This window comes from Sminthopsis crassicaudata, chromosome 6 (genome assembly GCF_048593235.1).
Source record: "Sminthopsis crassicaudata isolate SCR6 chromosome 6, ASM4859323v1, whole genome shotgun sequence".
NCBI classification, from domain to species: domain Eukaryota; kingdom Metazoa; phylum Chordata; class Mammalia; order Dasyuromorphia; family Dasyuridae; genus Sminthopsis; species Sminthopsis crassicaudata.
This window is the reverse complement of record NC_133622.1, coordinates 113,664,111-113,683,047: the sequence shown is the minus strand read 5'-3', so window position 1 is coordinate 113,683,047 and position 18,937 is coordinate 113,664,111. Positions and strand designations below refer to the sequence as shown.

General features: G+C 32.8%; 1 protein-coding gene across 8 annotated transcripts in view; it reads left to right on the top strand.

The window, feature by feature from the left end:
• ANK2 (ankyrin 2) overlaps positions 1 to 18,937 on the top strand; it is a 325,566-nt gene that overhangs the window by 216,260 nt on the left and 90,369 nt on the right. For all 8 annotated transcript variants that reach the window (XM_074272626.1, XM_074272627.1, XM_074272628.1 and 5 more), the window contains exons 21-23: positions 4,067 to 4,165; positions 5,281 to 5,379; positions 16,150 to 16,222. In XM_074272626.1, coding sequence (XP_074128727.1) covers positions 4,067 to 4,165; positions 5,281 to 5,379; positions 16,150 to 16,222 — 271 coding nt within the window. The remainder of the gene's footprint in view (positions 1 to 4,066; positions 4,166 to 5,280; positions 5,380 to 16,149; positions 16,223 to 18,937) is intronic.

The following is an 18,937-nucleotide window of genomic DNA, read 5'->3' as shown; positions in this document are numbered from 1 at the left end:
ATAATACAACTAAAATGTTTTCATTTATAATATAATAACAATCATCAGATATGACCAGTATACAAAAAGAAAGCTCTTTGGAGGACTCAATAATTTTTAACAGCATAAAGAGGTCCCTGTACCAAAAAACTAGAGAACCACTATATACAGAGGTAATATATGAAGCCCTCAGAATTGGGTGGGTAGAGTTCATGTTTAGATCTGTGCTTAAGGAAAATTTTTTTGGTTGCAGTGTAGAAGATGGGTTGGAGTGGTAAGACTTGATGGAAGGAGACAAATGAAGAGATGTTATATAGTTCTTCACTCAAAACATACTTACTTGTGTGCTATTTTGTGGAAGTTCCCATATGAGCACTCTCAGATCCCAGCTACATAAGACTAAATATATTCATACACTTGTAATTTGTTGTATTCCACCTTCAGCATGTAACTTCTGCAGTTCTATAAATCAGTTACTTTACATATTCTATTAGAAGAAGTAGAAACACATAAACATATAGACATAGCGATGCACATTGACAATATGCCCAAATTCAAACCTATATTTATAAGAGGGGAAACTCACCTAGAAACACTTGCTTTTCCTCCCTCTGTCTAGTTAACTCAGAAATACAGATATATAATTAATTGAATATTAGTGCTCAGTAACTTAAAGGAAGAAACATGGATTCAAAGACCAATGTCTTTAATCTGTAAAATGATTTTGCACTCCCTTTCATTGATGGCTTTTCACTAGAAAAAGAAAGTCAGTTTGTGGTAATCACCAGCTCATAGATGTCCCATTCCCCTCCTAATTCTTTGGAAAAGTTGTTATGGGAAAATGGACTTTTAATTAGGTCCAAATCTATCACTTCTTAAGGTCCTTAAATTGTAAAATACAATCCCTGGAAAGTTCTTATATTAATTCCCAGATGTTTCCATCTTAAGCCATTATTATATTCATTTTATTGACTAACCTATATCATAGCTACTTTAGCACTGTTTTGTAGGGACCCAGATCTTCTCTTAACATGCTCCATTCTCACCAGTAGTGACTTTTGTTCTACTGAGGTAAAAGGTTTAGGAACATAGTAGGTCACCTTGTACTTAGTTATACAATAGTATAGAGAAGAGTGATTAGAAATTACATAATTAGAAATTAACAGCTTCAATGTCCGTGAGCCTGACCTACTCAAATAAATATTTGATTAGAAAGAAAAAAATAAAATTTTAATATCATAATTCATCTTCTCAAATGAACTGAGTAATCCTTATTTTACTTATTGAAGCATCTTCATATTCTCTGCAGGGTTAATATACTAATGTTTCTTATATTTTCTGAAGTGCCTAGAGTTATTTAAAAGAAAGAATTAAGATTGGAGGGGGGTTGTATGTTTTTCTTGAATTTTCTTTCTAAAATCTGTTTGGTCTCATTGAAGTTTCAACTGAGAGATTACTGCATCCCAACAAATAAGCATGAGACAGAATAAAGTTTGTTTAAGTCTGACATCATACATAATGAATAGTGAGACTTTTTTTTTAAACTGTGAACCCAACATATTGAAGTAATTACTAGCATATTATAATAAATACTGAAAGAACTTAAATGTTTTAAAAAAGTAATTTAAATCATTAAATTTTAGGTAAAATAATCTTTTTCTCAGATGAAGAATTTTCCATGGAATTTGAGGACCACTGAAAAATCTGAACTAAAAAGTAGACATTATTGTTATTATCATCATCATCCAAGTTAAAACATAAAAATGCAAGTTCCTAGTTTAGGTCCTGATATAATTTTAAAAAAAAATCTCCAAACCTGTTCAATAATATAGAGAAAAGGAGATCATCACTGAAATGTTTAAATGAAGATTAAAGATGTTATCTCTCTTGTTTCAATGCTAATTGAAGATGACTTTGGGAATGAAGCCCTGTTTGCTTCAAATGAAATGTCCAGACCAAAGAGATGTTTACTAGATGCTCTTTTCCCTTGATCCATTTCTTCAGCCTCTATGCTGTGATAACCTTGTTATTTGTTATTTCCACTCTTAGCCATAGTACCAGTGTGGTGTATGAGTGATGCCAAAGGGACACAGAGATAGGTAGACGGAGCTCCAGAACTAGAATAATGCACAAGCTCAAGTTTTAATTCTGATATCTGAGGGGATTGGACAAGACAGTCTCTAAATGACTCTTACAAGTAGACATGGCTTATGTTTATAATGTCTATGTTAAATGGAGAAATTAAGTTATTATTTAGATATATAACATATAATAATAACTAAGCATTTTACAATTATTACCTTATTTGATTCTCACAACATTTTTCTGGGCAGGCTGTGCTATTGGTAATAATTTACCATTTTACATATGAGGAAACTGAGGCAAACCGCATTGACCAACTTGTCCAGGACCACACAACTAGTAAAAGTCTAAAACTTGATTTAAACTCAACCTTTCCCAATTATAAGTCTGGTGCTCTGTGCACTATGGCACAACCTAGCTGCATATATACAATATTTAATATAAATGTATATACTATACATATATTTTAATATATATATATTATATATATATGTATATATATATATATATATATATATATATATATATAAAGCATAAGGAGATATAAATACAGATGATAGTGATATTGAATGATATTATAGGATCATAGCTTTTGATCTAGAAAGAGCCTTTGCCAGGAGGCAAAGTGGATGAAGCACCAAGGTTAAGAATCAGAAAGAGGGGGCAGCTAGGTGGCTCAGTGGATAGAGCACCAGCCCTGAATTCCGGAGTTCACTTCCTAGCTGTGTGACCCTGGGCAAGTTACTTAACCCCAGCCTCAGGAAAAAGAAAAAATCAGAAAGACCAGAGTTCAAATTTTGCTTTAGACATTGACTAGCTTTGTGATGGGCAAGTCACTTAATCTCTCTGGTCTGCAATGTTCTCATCTGTCAAATAAGGGAGTTGGACTCAGTGGACTCTACTTCTACTTCTATAACCATGATTTTATAATTTTTCATTTTATAATGGAAAGGTTTCTAAGGCACAGGGAGATTAAGGCAGTTGCCTGAGATCACACAGTTAGCATCAGAGGTAGAATTCAGCTTTCTGGATACAGAGAGAGTGCATTGCTTCCCAAGCAATTTTAGAACTCTGAATATTATAGTATTTATTCTCAGATATTTGTGCTCAGAATGGACAAGGCTCATAATCATTATAAAGATAGCTCTTATTGCTTCTGGTTTCCAATTACATCTAAATTTTGGAAGTTTTCTGAAGAATCTTCCCCTCCTACCTCAACCACCCACCCTATGGAGATTTATATATTATTTAAATCAAGTGTAATATCCAATAACATGTGGACCTCTGAATGAACTGTTCCCCCTTCCTCCCCAGTGTCAGAATGTCTGTGAAGTTGGATCAAAGCTGATTTGGCTTCAAGGATATTCCACATATATCAACCTTAATAAGGGAGCCACAAGAAGCACACAGTCCTAAGCACTCATCTCTCTCAATGTCTAGTATTCATGTTACAAATACCATTGCCTTGGAAAACCATTCCAAACTAAGTACCCCTTATTGAATAACTCTTGTTTAATTCTTTTTTTTTTTTTTTTGACTAGTACCTTTGATATGAGACCCAGATTCATTGGAATTGAATAGATTAATCTTTAGAACTAGATTCATAATTTGTTATGAATCTTATGGCAGTGATTAGAAAAGACAATGAAAGCAGCTAGATGTTTGATGATGTCTTCAGTTAATAATTTCTATTCCTCTTTTTTTTTTCCCAGAGAGGAGCAGGGTAGGATGAGGGAAGGAGGAAACAACACAAGATTCTACCTGTTACCTTTACCTTTTAAAGCTTCTGCTCACCACTCTCTTCTCTGATAATTGGGGGCAAATATTTAGAGACTGTGAATCTTACTGTTTAATAAGACAGTCTGTTCACTTTATTTACTAGGCCATACGGTATGAGGGGGCTGAGAATTATGGATTGCTAAGTAAAAAGTTTTTCAAAGTACAAAATGAATGCTAATATTCCTTTCCCCCTCCCTCTCTCCTAACTGGTGACCCTGACTGCCAGAATGGCTACACCCCTCTGCATCAAGCTGCTCAACAAGGCCATACTCACATCATCAACGTACTTCTCCAACATGGAGCCAAGCCAAATGCCATTACCACTGTAAGTTAGGAAAAAAAAATGTCAAGATCAGGAATTCTTAATCTATGTGAACTGGGTTTTGTTTGATTTGTTTTTTGTTTGTTTCTATTATGGTTTCCTTTGTATTCCTAGGAATTAAACTTTTTTTTATTTTATTTTATTTTTGAAAGAGGGTTTGTGGGCTTCAGCAGCTTGTTAAAGGTGGTGGTGGTAGGGGGATTCATGACACAAAATTTAGGCATCCCTGCTCAGTGTAGCTACTGTTCATCTTCCCTAGCTGATCAGAGTTAGTTCATGTCACAACTGAGCTTCAATTCATCCTTGTAAAACAAACCAAGTTCCCAACAAAGTTGAGCTGCCAAAGAAAGCCTTTACTGAAATCATACTTAGAGTTAAGTGGGAGATTTTTGCCTGATAGAGAGCAGTTTGATTGACTCCATTATCTCTTTTCTGGAGAGCCAGTCTTTTACTTGAGCCATATTGAATGTATTTTGCTTACAGCTGGCTATCAGATGTGGGAACATATTTCTTCTAGTTTTTCTAGCAACTAGAGCAGCTTAAGGTCTCTCAAATCTTCAGCAAAGTCCCATTGTCCAAAGAACCATTTAAAATGTAAATTAACCTATGCAATTAAGCTAGAATCTCTTGTGGTTCAGGCTGAATTCTTTTGTTTTTGGTTTTTGCCTGGTGAGTTCTTGGAGGGCTGTATCTAAAGATTTCACTGTATTCCCTGAGGCAACATCAGATCTACAACAAATGTTGTAATATCTCATGAAAAAGTTAACTTTCCACGTGCTAAGTTTCTCTCTCTTAAATTTACCAGGCATACTTGTAGTCATGACACATTATTTGTAAGAGATACTTGATAACTTCAGGGTTAAAGCATTAGAATACTTTTTTATTAGAAATAGCAGGCAGATGTAAGTATGTTATGTTCCCATGGTGACTGGGACTATAGTCTAAAGAAGTTACAAAGACAGATTCAGATATAATGGTAAAAACCAGTGATTTTCCTAAGCTGTGCTTGGTTTTGGATGGAAATGCTGGCTCATGCAGAGCTGTGAGTGATCTCATTGGCTCACATCACAGTCCTCCCTCTCACTTCTTTCTCCCTCTGTTTCTCCCTTTCTCTTCAGAATGGCAATACTGCCCTAGCCATTGCTAAACGTCTGGGATACATCTCTGTGGTCGATACACTGAAGGTTGTAACTGAGGAAGTTACCACTACCACAACGGTGAGTGCTCCCTGAATCTCAGAGCCTGGGTATCAGAATTGCTTTTGGTTTTGTTTTTTTTTTCCTTCTTCATTTATAATCTTTGACACTCTTTGGGATTTGAGCGTTTTCTTTTTTTTCTTTAATAAAAAGTTTAATAATTATACTTACAGAATCCATGTCAAAGCGATTGAGGCAGAAGTAAAATTCCACACAAAATAGCAACACTTCGTAACTAATTTCTAGCCACACAAATGTGAGGAAATTATGCTTTTGCAAACATGTGTGTAAGTGTTTTAATACTTAATTTCTTATTATGTCTTTTGAGCTCTGGTCCTTTTTTTTTTTTTTTTTTTCTTGTGTTCTCGATGTACAACACCTACAGACAGTAAAGTGGCATAGCTTTATCACAGCAGGCTCCTTAGTGGGGATACTGTGCCAAGAATTACAGAGATGGGGTGGGGGAGGGGCAAGGGTGAGAAGAAAGGCTGACTTTCTGAAAGCTGGTTTTACTTATATGCATTCACTTGTATTTGTTACTAAATCATGAAAAAAAAATCTTCTCTTCGTATTGTCAAACAATAACTTTTAAGTTTCCTCATTTCATTGGGTGATGAGGTGGTCCTCTCAGGACTCAGTATTTATTTCCTCTTTGTTTTGATTTTTTGAATAAACCTGTTGTCACTTGGGCAAAAACCAATAATTAACATTTGAATTCATTTAGTTCAAGGCAAGTAGTTGGCATTCTAGAGACAGATTGTAAAAGAGTAAAGGAGGGCATGGGAGAATGAGTTCGATTTTTTTTTTTCCTTTTAAGTAATATAACAGTGTGTTTGCAGCACAGTGGAAGGGAAGAAGTCCTTCAAAGGAGGGCCTTTTGGCCAAAATCTGAAATGTCATTGTAGTTTGTGTTCATTTGTTCATTGACCTCTTTTTTTTTTTTTTTTTAAACTTTGAAACTTGGACTTTAAGAACAATAACTATTTAATTTATTTTTTAAACAATGCATTAAAAAGTAGGATAGCCTTAAAATATTTAATAGCCCACCAGGACAGTAAGATTGTAAATCAAACTAAGAGAAAATTTTGAACAAATTTCTATAAATACCCTCAGCCAGGAATGATGTTTTGGAACACTCAGTTCTTCTGAGAGATGTGAGAAGAAGGAAAGGGATCCTGATACTGAATCTCTGTTGATATACATTGAGAAAGATGAAATGCAACTGGTTGATATGTAATTTTAAGAAGAGTAGGCTATGACATTAATTAACTGCAAGATACAGGCTGAATTTAGATTGGAGATGATAATACAGTTTTGTTTCCCAAGATGAAGCTTTAATACTTTTGGCAAATGCACTGTAGTGTTTTTAAAAGAGGAAAAACTGAAACTACTCATTTAACAATTATTTTTTTAAAAGATCCCATTTTAAATTTTTTTCAGATAACACTATGCCAAAAAAAACATAATAGGAAAAATTGATTTTTGCATCTTGTATTATAACTGTTTGGCCAAATGATACTGATTCACAATGACTTATCTTACCTTATTTTTTTTTTCTTCCTGGGAAATCCTTTCACAAAATTTCTTGAAAATATACAATTTATGCAATATTTTAGCTGGCATTCCAGAAATAATGTATAAATTTTTTCAAAGTCTTTAATGGCAAGATTTCTCCTATTTCACAAATTAATCTTTAGCTGTTATAGTGATACCTACCACAAAGTAATTATAGTAAATGCTTGTTGATAAATAATTTGAATGTATGAATGATTTTAGCCATTCACATCACAACACACATCACAACACACATCGCAACAGCAATAATGGGAAGCAGATTACATATGTGTAGGTTGAAGGAGTCCTCACTAGATGTTGGATTTGGAATCTCTTTTTTTTTTTGAGTGGGAGGGTAGATTGAAGAGGGAAGGAAGTGGGGAAGGCGGAAGTGTCCAATATCTACAGCTCTTGTTTTCTGAGTAAACAGTTTCTCTAATATAACTACATGACTTACACAATTAGTTTCCAGAAGATATTAGAAGGAAGATATCAATTACAGCACATTATTTAAAAAGAAATATATGAAACTGATAAAGTGTAGAGTGGTCTAGATTCCTGGCGGTCTAGAGATTAGTGACTATAAGAGAGTTATTAAAAATCCCCTTTAAATTAGCCATAGGTTCTAGAAGTGAAAAAATGCACTCATTCCCGAATATTACTTGCAAAATGAAAGTTGATTGTTAGATAGAAATCAATTTACCCCGAGACTGACTTCTATAGTGGCAGATCTGTGGAAAATAGAGTTTTGTACTGAGAATGCAGTTTAATCCACTTCAAGATGATCTGTTTAGAATACTACTTGATTCAATGTTAAGTGTAGTTTTAAAGCAGACTGGGGTCCCTTTAAGAAACTGTATATCCTGTTGATCTGTGATTCCTTTCTGATTCCCAGCCCCTTCTGGCTGAGGCATATCCTCCCCAGACAAGTTGTCTTTCCAGGATACCAGACATTCAATTACAAATCCTGGTCAAAGACATCCCTTTGAATTCCAATAGGAGATCCAGGCTTGTTCCAGGTCCCCACTGGATCTGAGCCAATTTGGGCTCTTCCAACCTCCACTGGTTCTGATCTAATCAGGCTTTCCAATCCCACTAAGATACTCAATAAAATAGCTTCTATCAACTAAGGTCTTTTGCAGATGGAACTTGGTAGCTTACTCAGCTGCCAGGACTTTCTGTCCACTAAGAAGTGCATCTCAGTGCAAACTCCATTTTCCATAGATCTGCCAACATAGAAGTCAGTCTTGGTAAACTGATTTCAATCTAACAACCAAATTTCATTTTGCAACTAATATTTGGGAATGAGTGAATTCTTTCACTCCTAAAACCTGCAGCCAATTAAAGGGAATTCTTAATAACTCTCTTATAGCTACTAATCTTTAGACCACCAGGAATCTAGACCACTCTACACCTCATCAATCTGGTAGTCTCCCAGAGAGAAATATGGTTCCACTTACATTAAAAGTGCTCTTAATCAAGTCTCCTCTGCTTATTTTCTCTGCTTTGCATTTCTGTCTCTATTTCTAGCTCATGTGGAGAATATCATTACTTATATTAAGATTAGAGACATGGTGGAGGGTATGAGGAAGGGGATAAGCATTTTTATAGTACCTAATATAAACAAGGCATTGTGCTAAGCACTTATTTTCTTATAAATATTATCTCATTTGATCCTCACAACAATTCTGCAAGGTAAGCAACATTATCACTCTCATTTTGCAGTTGAATAAATTTAGGCAAACTGAAATTAAGTGACTTGCCCAGGATTATACAGTCAAGAAGAATCTGAGACCGGATTTGAACTCAAGTCTTCCTGATTTCAGCATTCAGTTTTACCCACTATGCCATATATATAGCAAGGTGTGGGCCAAATTGAAAATCATTTTTCACATTAAACTATTGGATACTCAAGCTTTCTCCTGATAATGATGAAAATTCAAACTTGTATACTACAAAGTATATTTCCCAGTAGTGTTCCTATTAATTATATAGGGTTGGTTGTTTTTTGGGGGGTTTTTTGTGTGTGTGTCTATGTGTAGTATATATATATATATAAACTTGTACATACTTGTGGTGAATGCATGTGTTTCTGTGCAAGGTAGGCCCTGTTAAGCACTATATCTTGCTAACAGGTAGCATAGATAATTAAACAATATCAATAATAAACATATATGCACCAAGTGGTGTAGCACTTAAATTCTTAAAAGAGAAATTAAGAGAGCTACAAGAAGAAATAGACAGCAAAACTATAATAGTGGGAGATCTCAACCTTGCACTCTCAGAATTAGATAAATCAAATCACAAAGTAAATAAGAAAGAAGTCAGAGAGGTAAATATGATACTAGAAAAATTAGCTATATAGATCTTTGGAGAAAACTAAATGGAGACAGAAAAGAGTACACTTTCTTCTCAGCAGTTCATGGAACCTATACAAAAATTAACCATTTATTAAAAACCTCAAACTCAAGTGCAATAAGGCAGAAATAGTAAAAGGCATCCTTTTCTGCCATAGTGCAATGAAAATTACATTCAGTAAAAATCCAGGGGAAAATAGACCCCAAAATAATTGGAAACTAAATAATCTCATAATAAAGAATGATTGGGTAAAACAACAAATCATAGACATAATTAATAACTTCACCCAAGAAAATGACAATAATGAGATGTCATACCAAAATGTGTGGGATGCAGCCAAAGCAGTAATAAGGGGAAATTTCATATCTCTAGAGGCCTACTTGCATAAAATAGAGAAAGAGAAGATTAATGAATTGGGCTTGCAACTAAAAATGCTAGAAAAAGAACAAATTAAAAACTCCTAGTCAAACACTAAACTTGAAATTCTAAAAATAAAAGGAGAGATTAATAAAATTGAAAGTAAAAAAAAAAACTATTGAATTAATTAATAAAACTAAGAGTTCGTTCAATGAAAAAAACAACAAAATAGACAAACTCTTACTAAATCTGATTTTAAAAAAAGGAAAGAAGAAAATCAAATTGTTAGTCTTAAAAATGAAAAGGAAGAACTCACCACTAATGAAGAGGAAATTAGAGCAATAATTAGGAGTTACTTTGTCCAACTTTATGCCAATAAATTCAATAACTTAAATGAAATGGAAGAATATCTTCAAAAATATAGTTTGCCCAGATTAACAGAGGAAGAAGTAAATAGTCTAAACAGTCCCATTTTAGAAAAAGAAATAGGACAAGCTATTAAGCAACTCCCTAAGAAAAAAATCCCCAGGACCAGACGGATTTACAAGTGAATTCTACCAAACATTTAAAGAATAATTAACTCTAATGCTATATAAACTATTTGAAAAAAATAGGATTGGAGGAGTCCTACTAAATTCCTTTTATGACACAGGCATGGTACTGATACCTAAACCAGGTAGGTTGAAAACAGAAAAAGAAAATTGTAGAACAATCTTCCTAATGAATATTGATGCTGAAATCTTAAATAAAATAGTAGCAAAAAGATTACAGAAAATCATCCCCAGCATAATACACTATGACCAAGTAGGATTTATACCAGGAATGCAGGGCTGGTTCAAGATTAGGAAAACTATTAGCATAATTGACTATATTAGCAAAATTGATTATATCAATAACCAAATTAGCAAAAGCCATATGATCATCTCAATAGATGCAGAAAAAGCATTTGATAAAATCCAGCATCCATTCCTAATAAAAACACTAGAGAGGATAGGAATAAATGCACTTTTCCAATAGTCAGGAGCATATATTTAAAACCATCAGTAAGCATCATATATAATGGGGAAAAACTGGAACCTTTCCCAGTAAGATCGAGAGTGAAACAAGGTTGCCCACTATTACCATTATTTTTCAGTATTGTATTAGAAACGCTAGCTTCGGCAATGAGTGGAAAAAGAGATTAAAGGAATTAGAGTAGGTAATGAGGAACCCAAATTATCACTCTTTGCAGTTGATATGATGATATACTTAGAGAACCCCAGAGATTCTACTAAAAAGCTATTAGAAATAATTCATAACTTTAGCAAAGTTGCAGTATACAAAATAAATCCACAAAAATCCTCAGGATTTTTATACATCACCAACAAAATCCAAGAGCAAGAAATACAAAGAGAAATTCCATTCAAAATAACTGTCAATAGCATAAAATATTTGGGAATCTATCTACCAAAGGAAAGTCAGGAATTATATGAACAAACTTACAAAACACTTTCCACACAAATAAAGTCAGATTTAAATAATTGGAAAAATATTAAGTGCTCTTGGATAGGCCCAGCGAATATAATAAAGATGACAATACTCCATAAACTAATGTATTTATTTAGTGCCATACCAATCAGACTCCCAAGAAACTATTTTAATGACCTAGAAAAAATAAGAGTAAAAAAGTAAGAGAGTTGGTATTTTGGCAGTTTGAATATAAAGGAGAAATGAGTACAAGAGATAGGTGTTTTCAGATTAGCTCTTTATGAAGATTATCTGTCATTCCTTCTGAAGTAATTGTTATTATTATCCCCATTTAAAGATGGAAATTCAGGTTAACTCATTTGCCCTGAGTCAAAGAAGTATCTGAGGCCAAATTGGAACCCCTTCCTAAATTTAGACTATAGGTTTAGCAGTCTCTCCACTTTGCCGTGTATTTGCTTCCATTTATACTACATTATGGAATAAAAAATGAATCTGACATTTTTTGATTCTGAATGACTATAGGGCAATACTGAAAAAATGCTGACACACTTCTTTAAGCTATTCCTGTTTTTTCAGGGTACCTCTGTTGTTTCTCAACCAGACCAATAATCTATAAAGATCCATCATCAAAGTTCTTTGAGGATCTTTTAGGGTTTGAGCTTCATATATAGGTAGCCTCTAGAATAAAGGATCAACTTTAAACCATAATGATGCTTTAAATGGCTTATATTAGTATATAGATGACTGGGTCATTTGCTATTGAAATTAAAGCTTAGATTCTCAGAGGCTATGAGGGCAAAACATATTAAACTAATATTGGTCCTACTCAGTAGGAAAGGTGTCAAGGCCAGGCCTAATGGTGCATTGTATATCCATTCTCCAAGGCTCAGTTTAACCTAATTCAGAAAAACTAAATCAGAAAGCCATAGATTGGCTATAGAATGATGAATTATTTGTAACCAAAGATTTTTTCCTTAATTCATAAATGATAATTTGAGCCATATCTCTCATTAGAATGTGAATTCTTTGAAGACCAGGGTCTATGCCTTGTTTTCTCCAGTATTTAGGATAGTGCCTGGAATATAATAGCTACTTCATAAATACTTGGATGGAGGGAATACCCACCAATCTAAAAAAAGTCACTGAAACATTTAAATAAATGGTTACCCATGGATGTTCAATATATACTTTAAAACTCCGCTGATGATTACACTGATGACTTCTGTGTTTGATATATTACCTTGAATTGATTAAAAAAAACTTTGAATTGTTTAGGGAAATTAATTTTAGGGCTTTTCAAAAAGAAATGAGAAATGGAATAGTGACTACAAAACTGACTTCAGAGCCAAGATGACCTGTATTCAAGTCCCAAATCTAATATGTATAGGCTGTGTGACCCTGGAAAAATCATTAAATCTTATTTGACTCTGGGTCTCTCTCTTTCTAAAGCTCAGAGTTAAAAAAAAAAGTTTCCATCTGCATTAAAAGAGGGTATTACCTTTTTCAGGAGGTTCCTATATCAATGGAATGTATAGCCAAGCCCTAGCTATTGCTTTTGAAAATATGCAAAAGATGTATTTGAAAGGCAGTATGGCAATATACAAGAACCACCTCGGTGTTCTTTATATTCTTTGATTGAGTCATCCCACTCTTCTGGGGTTAGAGAAAAAAAAACCTAATCTATATGAAAATATTTATAGTATTATTTATATTATTATTAATACAAATATTATGTAAGGTTGTTGATAATAGAGAGATACTTAAACCAACTAACCTATCCAACTTGGGGACAACTGAAAAAGTATGTCCTATGGAGGTACTGAAATAATATTTCAACCTCAGAAATGACAAATATAAAGAATATTAAAAGGCAGATATAAATGGATTGTTATAGTAGGGCTGGAAAAAAGAAACCAAAAACTAGTACATCTTAACATGTTTAATTATTACAGCAAAATTTGAAAAAACGCATAGAACAAAATGTGTTCAAATGAGAAACAGATTATTTTATACTTATCTTAAGGTTACATATACATTTTTAAGCAAACTAAATGGAGTTTGGATTTCCATATATAGTATTTCCATATATAGTCATCACTAAGTCACTAAACTTTGGGTAAATAATTGTTTAATATTCAGTATTTTCAATTGAGCTAATAAAGTTGCAGCAGATTTTAGGAAAACAATTGGCATCACAGGAGGGATATTATCACAGATTCATTGTGGCATAAATAGTATTTTCAAAGTGCACACATACAGTGCTTGGCACATTTATAAATGCTTGTTCTCTTCCTCTCTCCATTACCTTGGTGCTATCTAACCCATCCTTTGTGAGTTTGGCTGGACTCTGAAAATATTTCCAATACCCAGGATCTTATCCCTTTATATGAGTGACCATTACCTCATTACAAAACAAAGATGTCATAATTTGTTCATGAACTGATTTTCTAATATAATTCTTAATTCTTCTGAGCTACTAAAGAATACTGTAAAAGCAATAAACCACCAGCTATTTACTCAAAGTTCTTTGTTCAGAGCTCTCTGTATTTTAGGTTGTCTTGCATTTCTCAATTGGTCCTTAAGAAACTTATTTATAACTGGCTAGTTAAGGACTTATAAATATCAGTGTGGTAACTCTTTGTACTAATCTAAATCAAAACTCATGTATAATTTTAATAGATAAACTTGAGAGAGTTACCTGAGTCTCATGGAGGATGTTTACTTGTCCATATCCACACAGCTGGTATTAGAGAGATGAAGATCTACAAATTAATAGAGTTATACACATTATGTATATAGGTATGTAAATAAAGCATATGTAGTATATAGGACAACATGATTAATGCTATGAGACCTCCAAAATCATTTAATTTTAATGAATTATTTATTATATTGATAAATATAGAAATATAATGGAACAAAAGTCTTATTAACTCTTTTGACACAAGATATCTTGAATATTTTGCAGAAGTATATAATTTGTGATGCCAGTGAGATCTGGTTAACTTTTTAATTAGGTAGTCATGTTTGAGTATTTTCTCAGCTATTTCCCTCACCACCACAATGTCAACCCAAAAAAATGGAGGTTTTGTGATTTCTGGGAATAGCAAAGGAAGTAGAATTTGAGAAGTCATGAATGGTCCTACACAGCTTTCTGGTCTAAAAATATCTGTACTCCCAAAAAGTCTTGACCACCAGTTCTGACATTTTCTTTCATTCTTTGTGCCAGAAACATGATGTAGAATAATCACCAGTGAGAATAGAGTTGTATTTGTTTCATTTAATAGATCTTTCACACTTCTGGGTAAGTTTTTTTTTCAAAACATTAGTTTTTTTTACATCTGTGAACATTTTCACAGCCATAACCATTTCAGAACTAGTGTCCTGAAAATGAAATTGCCACTTAAGAGGCATCTCAAATAGAAGCTATTACCGTCTCCATCTTCAATTCTGATTTAAAATAATTTTGATAATGTTAATTTAATTTCTGGTTCCCAGTAATTCTTAACAATGTATAGAATATGAAATAGACTGAATGCATCACCAATGAATTTTCAGTCAACACTGCTGTCTACTGTTCATACAATGAAGAACTTCTGTCAGTGGAGATTAACCTTTGCTTTGAAACTTATAATCTTAAAGAGTTTATAAAGGACTGCTTAATTAAGAAAATTGTCCATATTCAAAGAATCAGTATATATATAGGCTACTAGGTAGCACAATAGATAAAAGGCTGAGCCTAGAATCAGGCAAATCCAGCCGCATACTAATTATGTGACCCTGGTCAGTTTGCCTTAGTATTCTCTTCTGTGTAGTGGGACTCATAATGGTACCTACCTCCCAGGTCTTGTGAAGACCAAATAAGGTAATATTTGTAAAGGATTTAGGACAGTTTTTGGTGTATAATAGGTGCTAATATTCACATTTAGTAAAAGATGTTTCAAAATGTTGGGAGATGTGTTTTTATTAAACTTTGTGTCATCATAAATTGTAACAGACAATATGAAAACATGCTTTCTTTTTATTTATTTATATATTTATTTTTAATTTCAAAGCATATGCATGGGTAATTTTTCCAACATTGACACTTGCAAAAACTTTCGTTCCAAATTTTCTCCTTCCCTCCACCCCTCCCCTAGCTAGCAGGTAGTCCAATACATGTTAAATATGTTGAAATACATGCTAAATCCAATATATGTATACATATTTATACAGTTATCTTGCTGCACAAGAAAAAAAAAAACAGATCAAGAAGGAAGAAAAAGAAAAACTGAGAAAGAAAACAAAATGCAAGCAAATAACAAGAGAGAGAGTGAGAATGCTATGTTGTGTTCCACACTGTTCTCATAGTTCTCTCTCTCGGTATAGATGGCTCTCTTCATCACTGAACAAGTGGAACTGGAAAACACACTTTCTATTCACACATTCATTTAAAAAAAAAAGGCTGAAGTACTAAGTATAAGAATTCAAGATGGGATTTGGAAATCATGGCATAGATCCATAGTAGGAACAGAACCTTAAAAAGAAGAAATATTTTAAAAGATTGATGTTCTTCTATTGATATCCTAATCCCTAAAGAGATGAATGTATTCTTCGTCCAAGTACCTACATATTTTTTAAAAATTTAGATATTTCACATTGTTCCTAGCTTCATTTTCAGAGACTTTGGCAGTTTTAATAAATTCCATATATTTCTTGCAACCTTGTAAAATTCTCCTGTAAATATTACCTAATTCATTTTTTAAAACATCCTTAAACATTAGTTGAATTTCTTAAGAGTATGTTATCTATGAATATTTGTGTTAAAAATGTTTTTAAAAATGAGAATCCAGAAAAAGACAGCTTTCTTCTCTCTAAAGTTTCCCTGGAAGCAATGATCTTTTTTCAAAGAAAGATTTTAGGGAAGAGAATTAACTCTTCAAAATACAAATAGAGAAAAAATGAAATAATTGAACGACTATTGTACTGTGGCTATGGAAGATAGATATCCATATTTGTCTGTTTTATGGGCCTTTTCAAAACAAAACTCAAGTATTTATGATTCTGTCTTTACAGACTGTTACTGAGAAACACAAGTTAAATGTACCTGAGACAATGACTGAGGTCCTTGATGTTTCTGATGAAGAAGGTGAGTATTTCATTAACTTTCTTTTAAAATGTTGTTCACTTTATATAGCACAAATACCCAATAAACATTTTTGGTGATGCAGGGGCTGTGACTGTAAAAGCCTTAAAACCCAATTCTATTTTGGTCTTTGAAAAAAATTGGTTATATATTTTTAAATATATTTATTTCTACTACCTAGAGACAAATGTTCTAAGCAAGAACATTCTGATTAATTAATTTTCACCCTAAAATATTTTGATTTTTTAAAATTTCAGGATAACAGAGGATAATAGAAAAATAGAGATCAAATGAAAGTTATATTAAAATACCATAATAACTTAATAAGGACTTGTCTTTTGTCTTGAAATTTGTTTATATTCTAAAATACACTTAAATGTTTAGGATACAGGAGATATCATTTAAATTTCTACTTCTTATTAACATATACATGTAAAGGCCTTATTTATTTATTTGTTTATTTATTTAACTGCATATTTATGCACTTGTTCAATAATGAGTCCAAATTTTAACTTCATCCTGAGTCAGTGATAGTTGGAATAATTTCAAAATCAGGTCCTCTTGAGAAAGAGAAAATATTTTCCAGTATTTATTGGAAAATTTACCCAAGTAACAGTTGGGCTAATTAAAGAAGGTAAAATTTTTAATAAAAGAAATATTTAATTGATCTCTCATTTTAAAATATCATAGCTAAGGAAAATACAAAGATTTGAAATGCTTTATCTAAAAAGGAAATTGTCTGATTCTTATGTAAGCCTAATAAAAGTTTCAGAAGTTGACTGTGTTTTTTGGATGCAGTTAGTAAAACTATCCAAATGTAATGCATTTTATTGGCTCAAGCTTTTGCCAAGAAGACCAAGTCATGGATGAACAAACATTTGACATTGTATAGTCAAAAACAAATGAAATTCAGTCATCAAGTAATCATTTAAGATATGATCTTACAGAAACATGCAATCATGTCAGTGACATAAAAAGAATTGTAAAAGGAAATTGATGTGTGGGGGATTTTATTTTGTAATTTGGCACCATCTTTATTATTTTTACTTGTATGTTGTTTAGCCTTAAAACAGTTTGGTGGCCACTTTTCTGATGGTGAAGCACTTAGTGATTCAGGTACTATTAGATGAAGTTCTTGGAGTGTTTTTCATTTCTTTTCCTTCTTTTTTGCTGTTTAAAACAGTTTGCATAATGCTTAAATCTGGGTGGCTAACATTAATTTGTTTATTCTGAAATTCATGTTTATTCTGAAATGCATGTAGAAGGTGTGTGTTTGAGTGTGTGAATTTCTGATCTTAGAATATGGAAGTCACAATCACTTCTGATCATTTTAGTGTGACTGGGTTTCTATATTACATTTCTTTGTCTACTACCTAGAGAGTAGGTAGAGACCAAAAAAAAAAAAAAAAAAAATCCTCTCATTTTAGTATATACAGATATCCAAGATGATGTGGGAGTTGGAAAAGTCAGTGGTATGATTCCTTTGTAGGGATAGAGACCAGACCATTTCCAAAAGAGGACTGTGTAGGGAGCTGCATTCACTAGGAAGGTGGCCAACAAATATTTACTAATCATTTTGAGAAAGAAGCTGGAAAGCCAGCACCTTGTTCTGTGTTACTATCCAGAATAACTTTTATATATTTTCAGAAGGGGATGAAGAGAGAGAGAGAGAGACAGACAGACAGAGAGAGACAGAGAGGTAGAGACAGAGACAGAAAGGGAGAGAAGGAAAGTCATATACGTAAGAAATGTCGGAAAGGTATAATTTGAAAGGAGTTGGCCAGTAATTACAAAGCTAAGTGGCATACTAAATTGAGTGCTGGACTTGGAGTCAGAAAGACCTGATTTCAAATATTACCTCTGACTTTTTTATGATGTTACTCCAACCAAGTCATTTAATCCTTCTCAGACTCAATTTTTTCAAGTCTAAAATGATAGGATTGAACCCAGTGATCTCCAAGATCCTTTAAAGGACTGTGAATCTGTGACTCAGTGATTGGAGGTAGATCTGAAGTAAGGGATAAAGGGACAAGCAAGGAAAGAAGCCATGTTACTGGGAGGATAAGCTCATTTACTAAGCTCATTTACAGAAAATAGATGGGAAAGAAAGGTTTTGGAGAGATGTTAAATTTGAGACATATTTTTTGATTCCTTGTGGGAGAAAACAAGTAAAAAGATACAGAGGGCAATTCAGATATGGGTCTGGAGCTTTGGGAAAAGATGATGGTAATTTAAAAAATTATCTTCAAAACAACTCAAATATGTGAAAAAAATTTATTTTGAGAATAATCTTTCATGTAGAAAAAGTTATAATCATTAATATAAAAAATAATTAAGACAGTTCTACCATTCCTCCATTTAATGTTTTAAACACAACAAATGTGTATTATGGCTCTACCATAATCTCAAGTTCAGTATATTAATATTTGATATGAAATATTTAACAATTTTACATGCTAGCAATACCTTTTCTTTGCTTTTCAATTTTTTTTTCAGAATTTGAGGTATGTCCATTGAGTTTTTTCTTCTTTCTAATCTTATGACTAAGCAAAGAGTACATCATTTTAATTAAGTATAACTAATTCTTCAATGTAATACCATTTATCAATTTCCAAGCATAATTAATAATAATAATGCCATTTGAGAGCTAATTAGATACATCTTCATTTGTAACCCTGAGGAAAACACTTCAATAGAATTGATCCCTTTCTCTTAAAA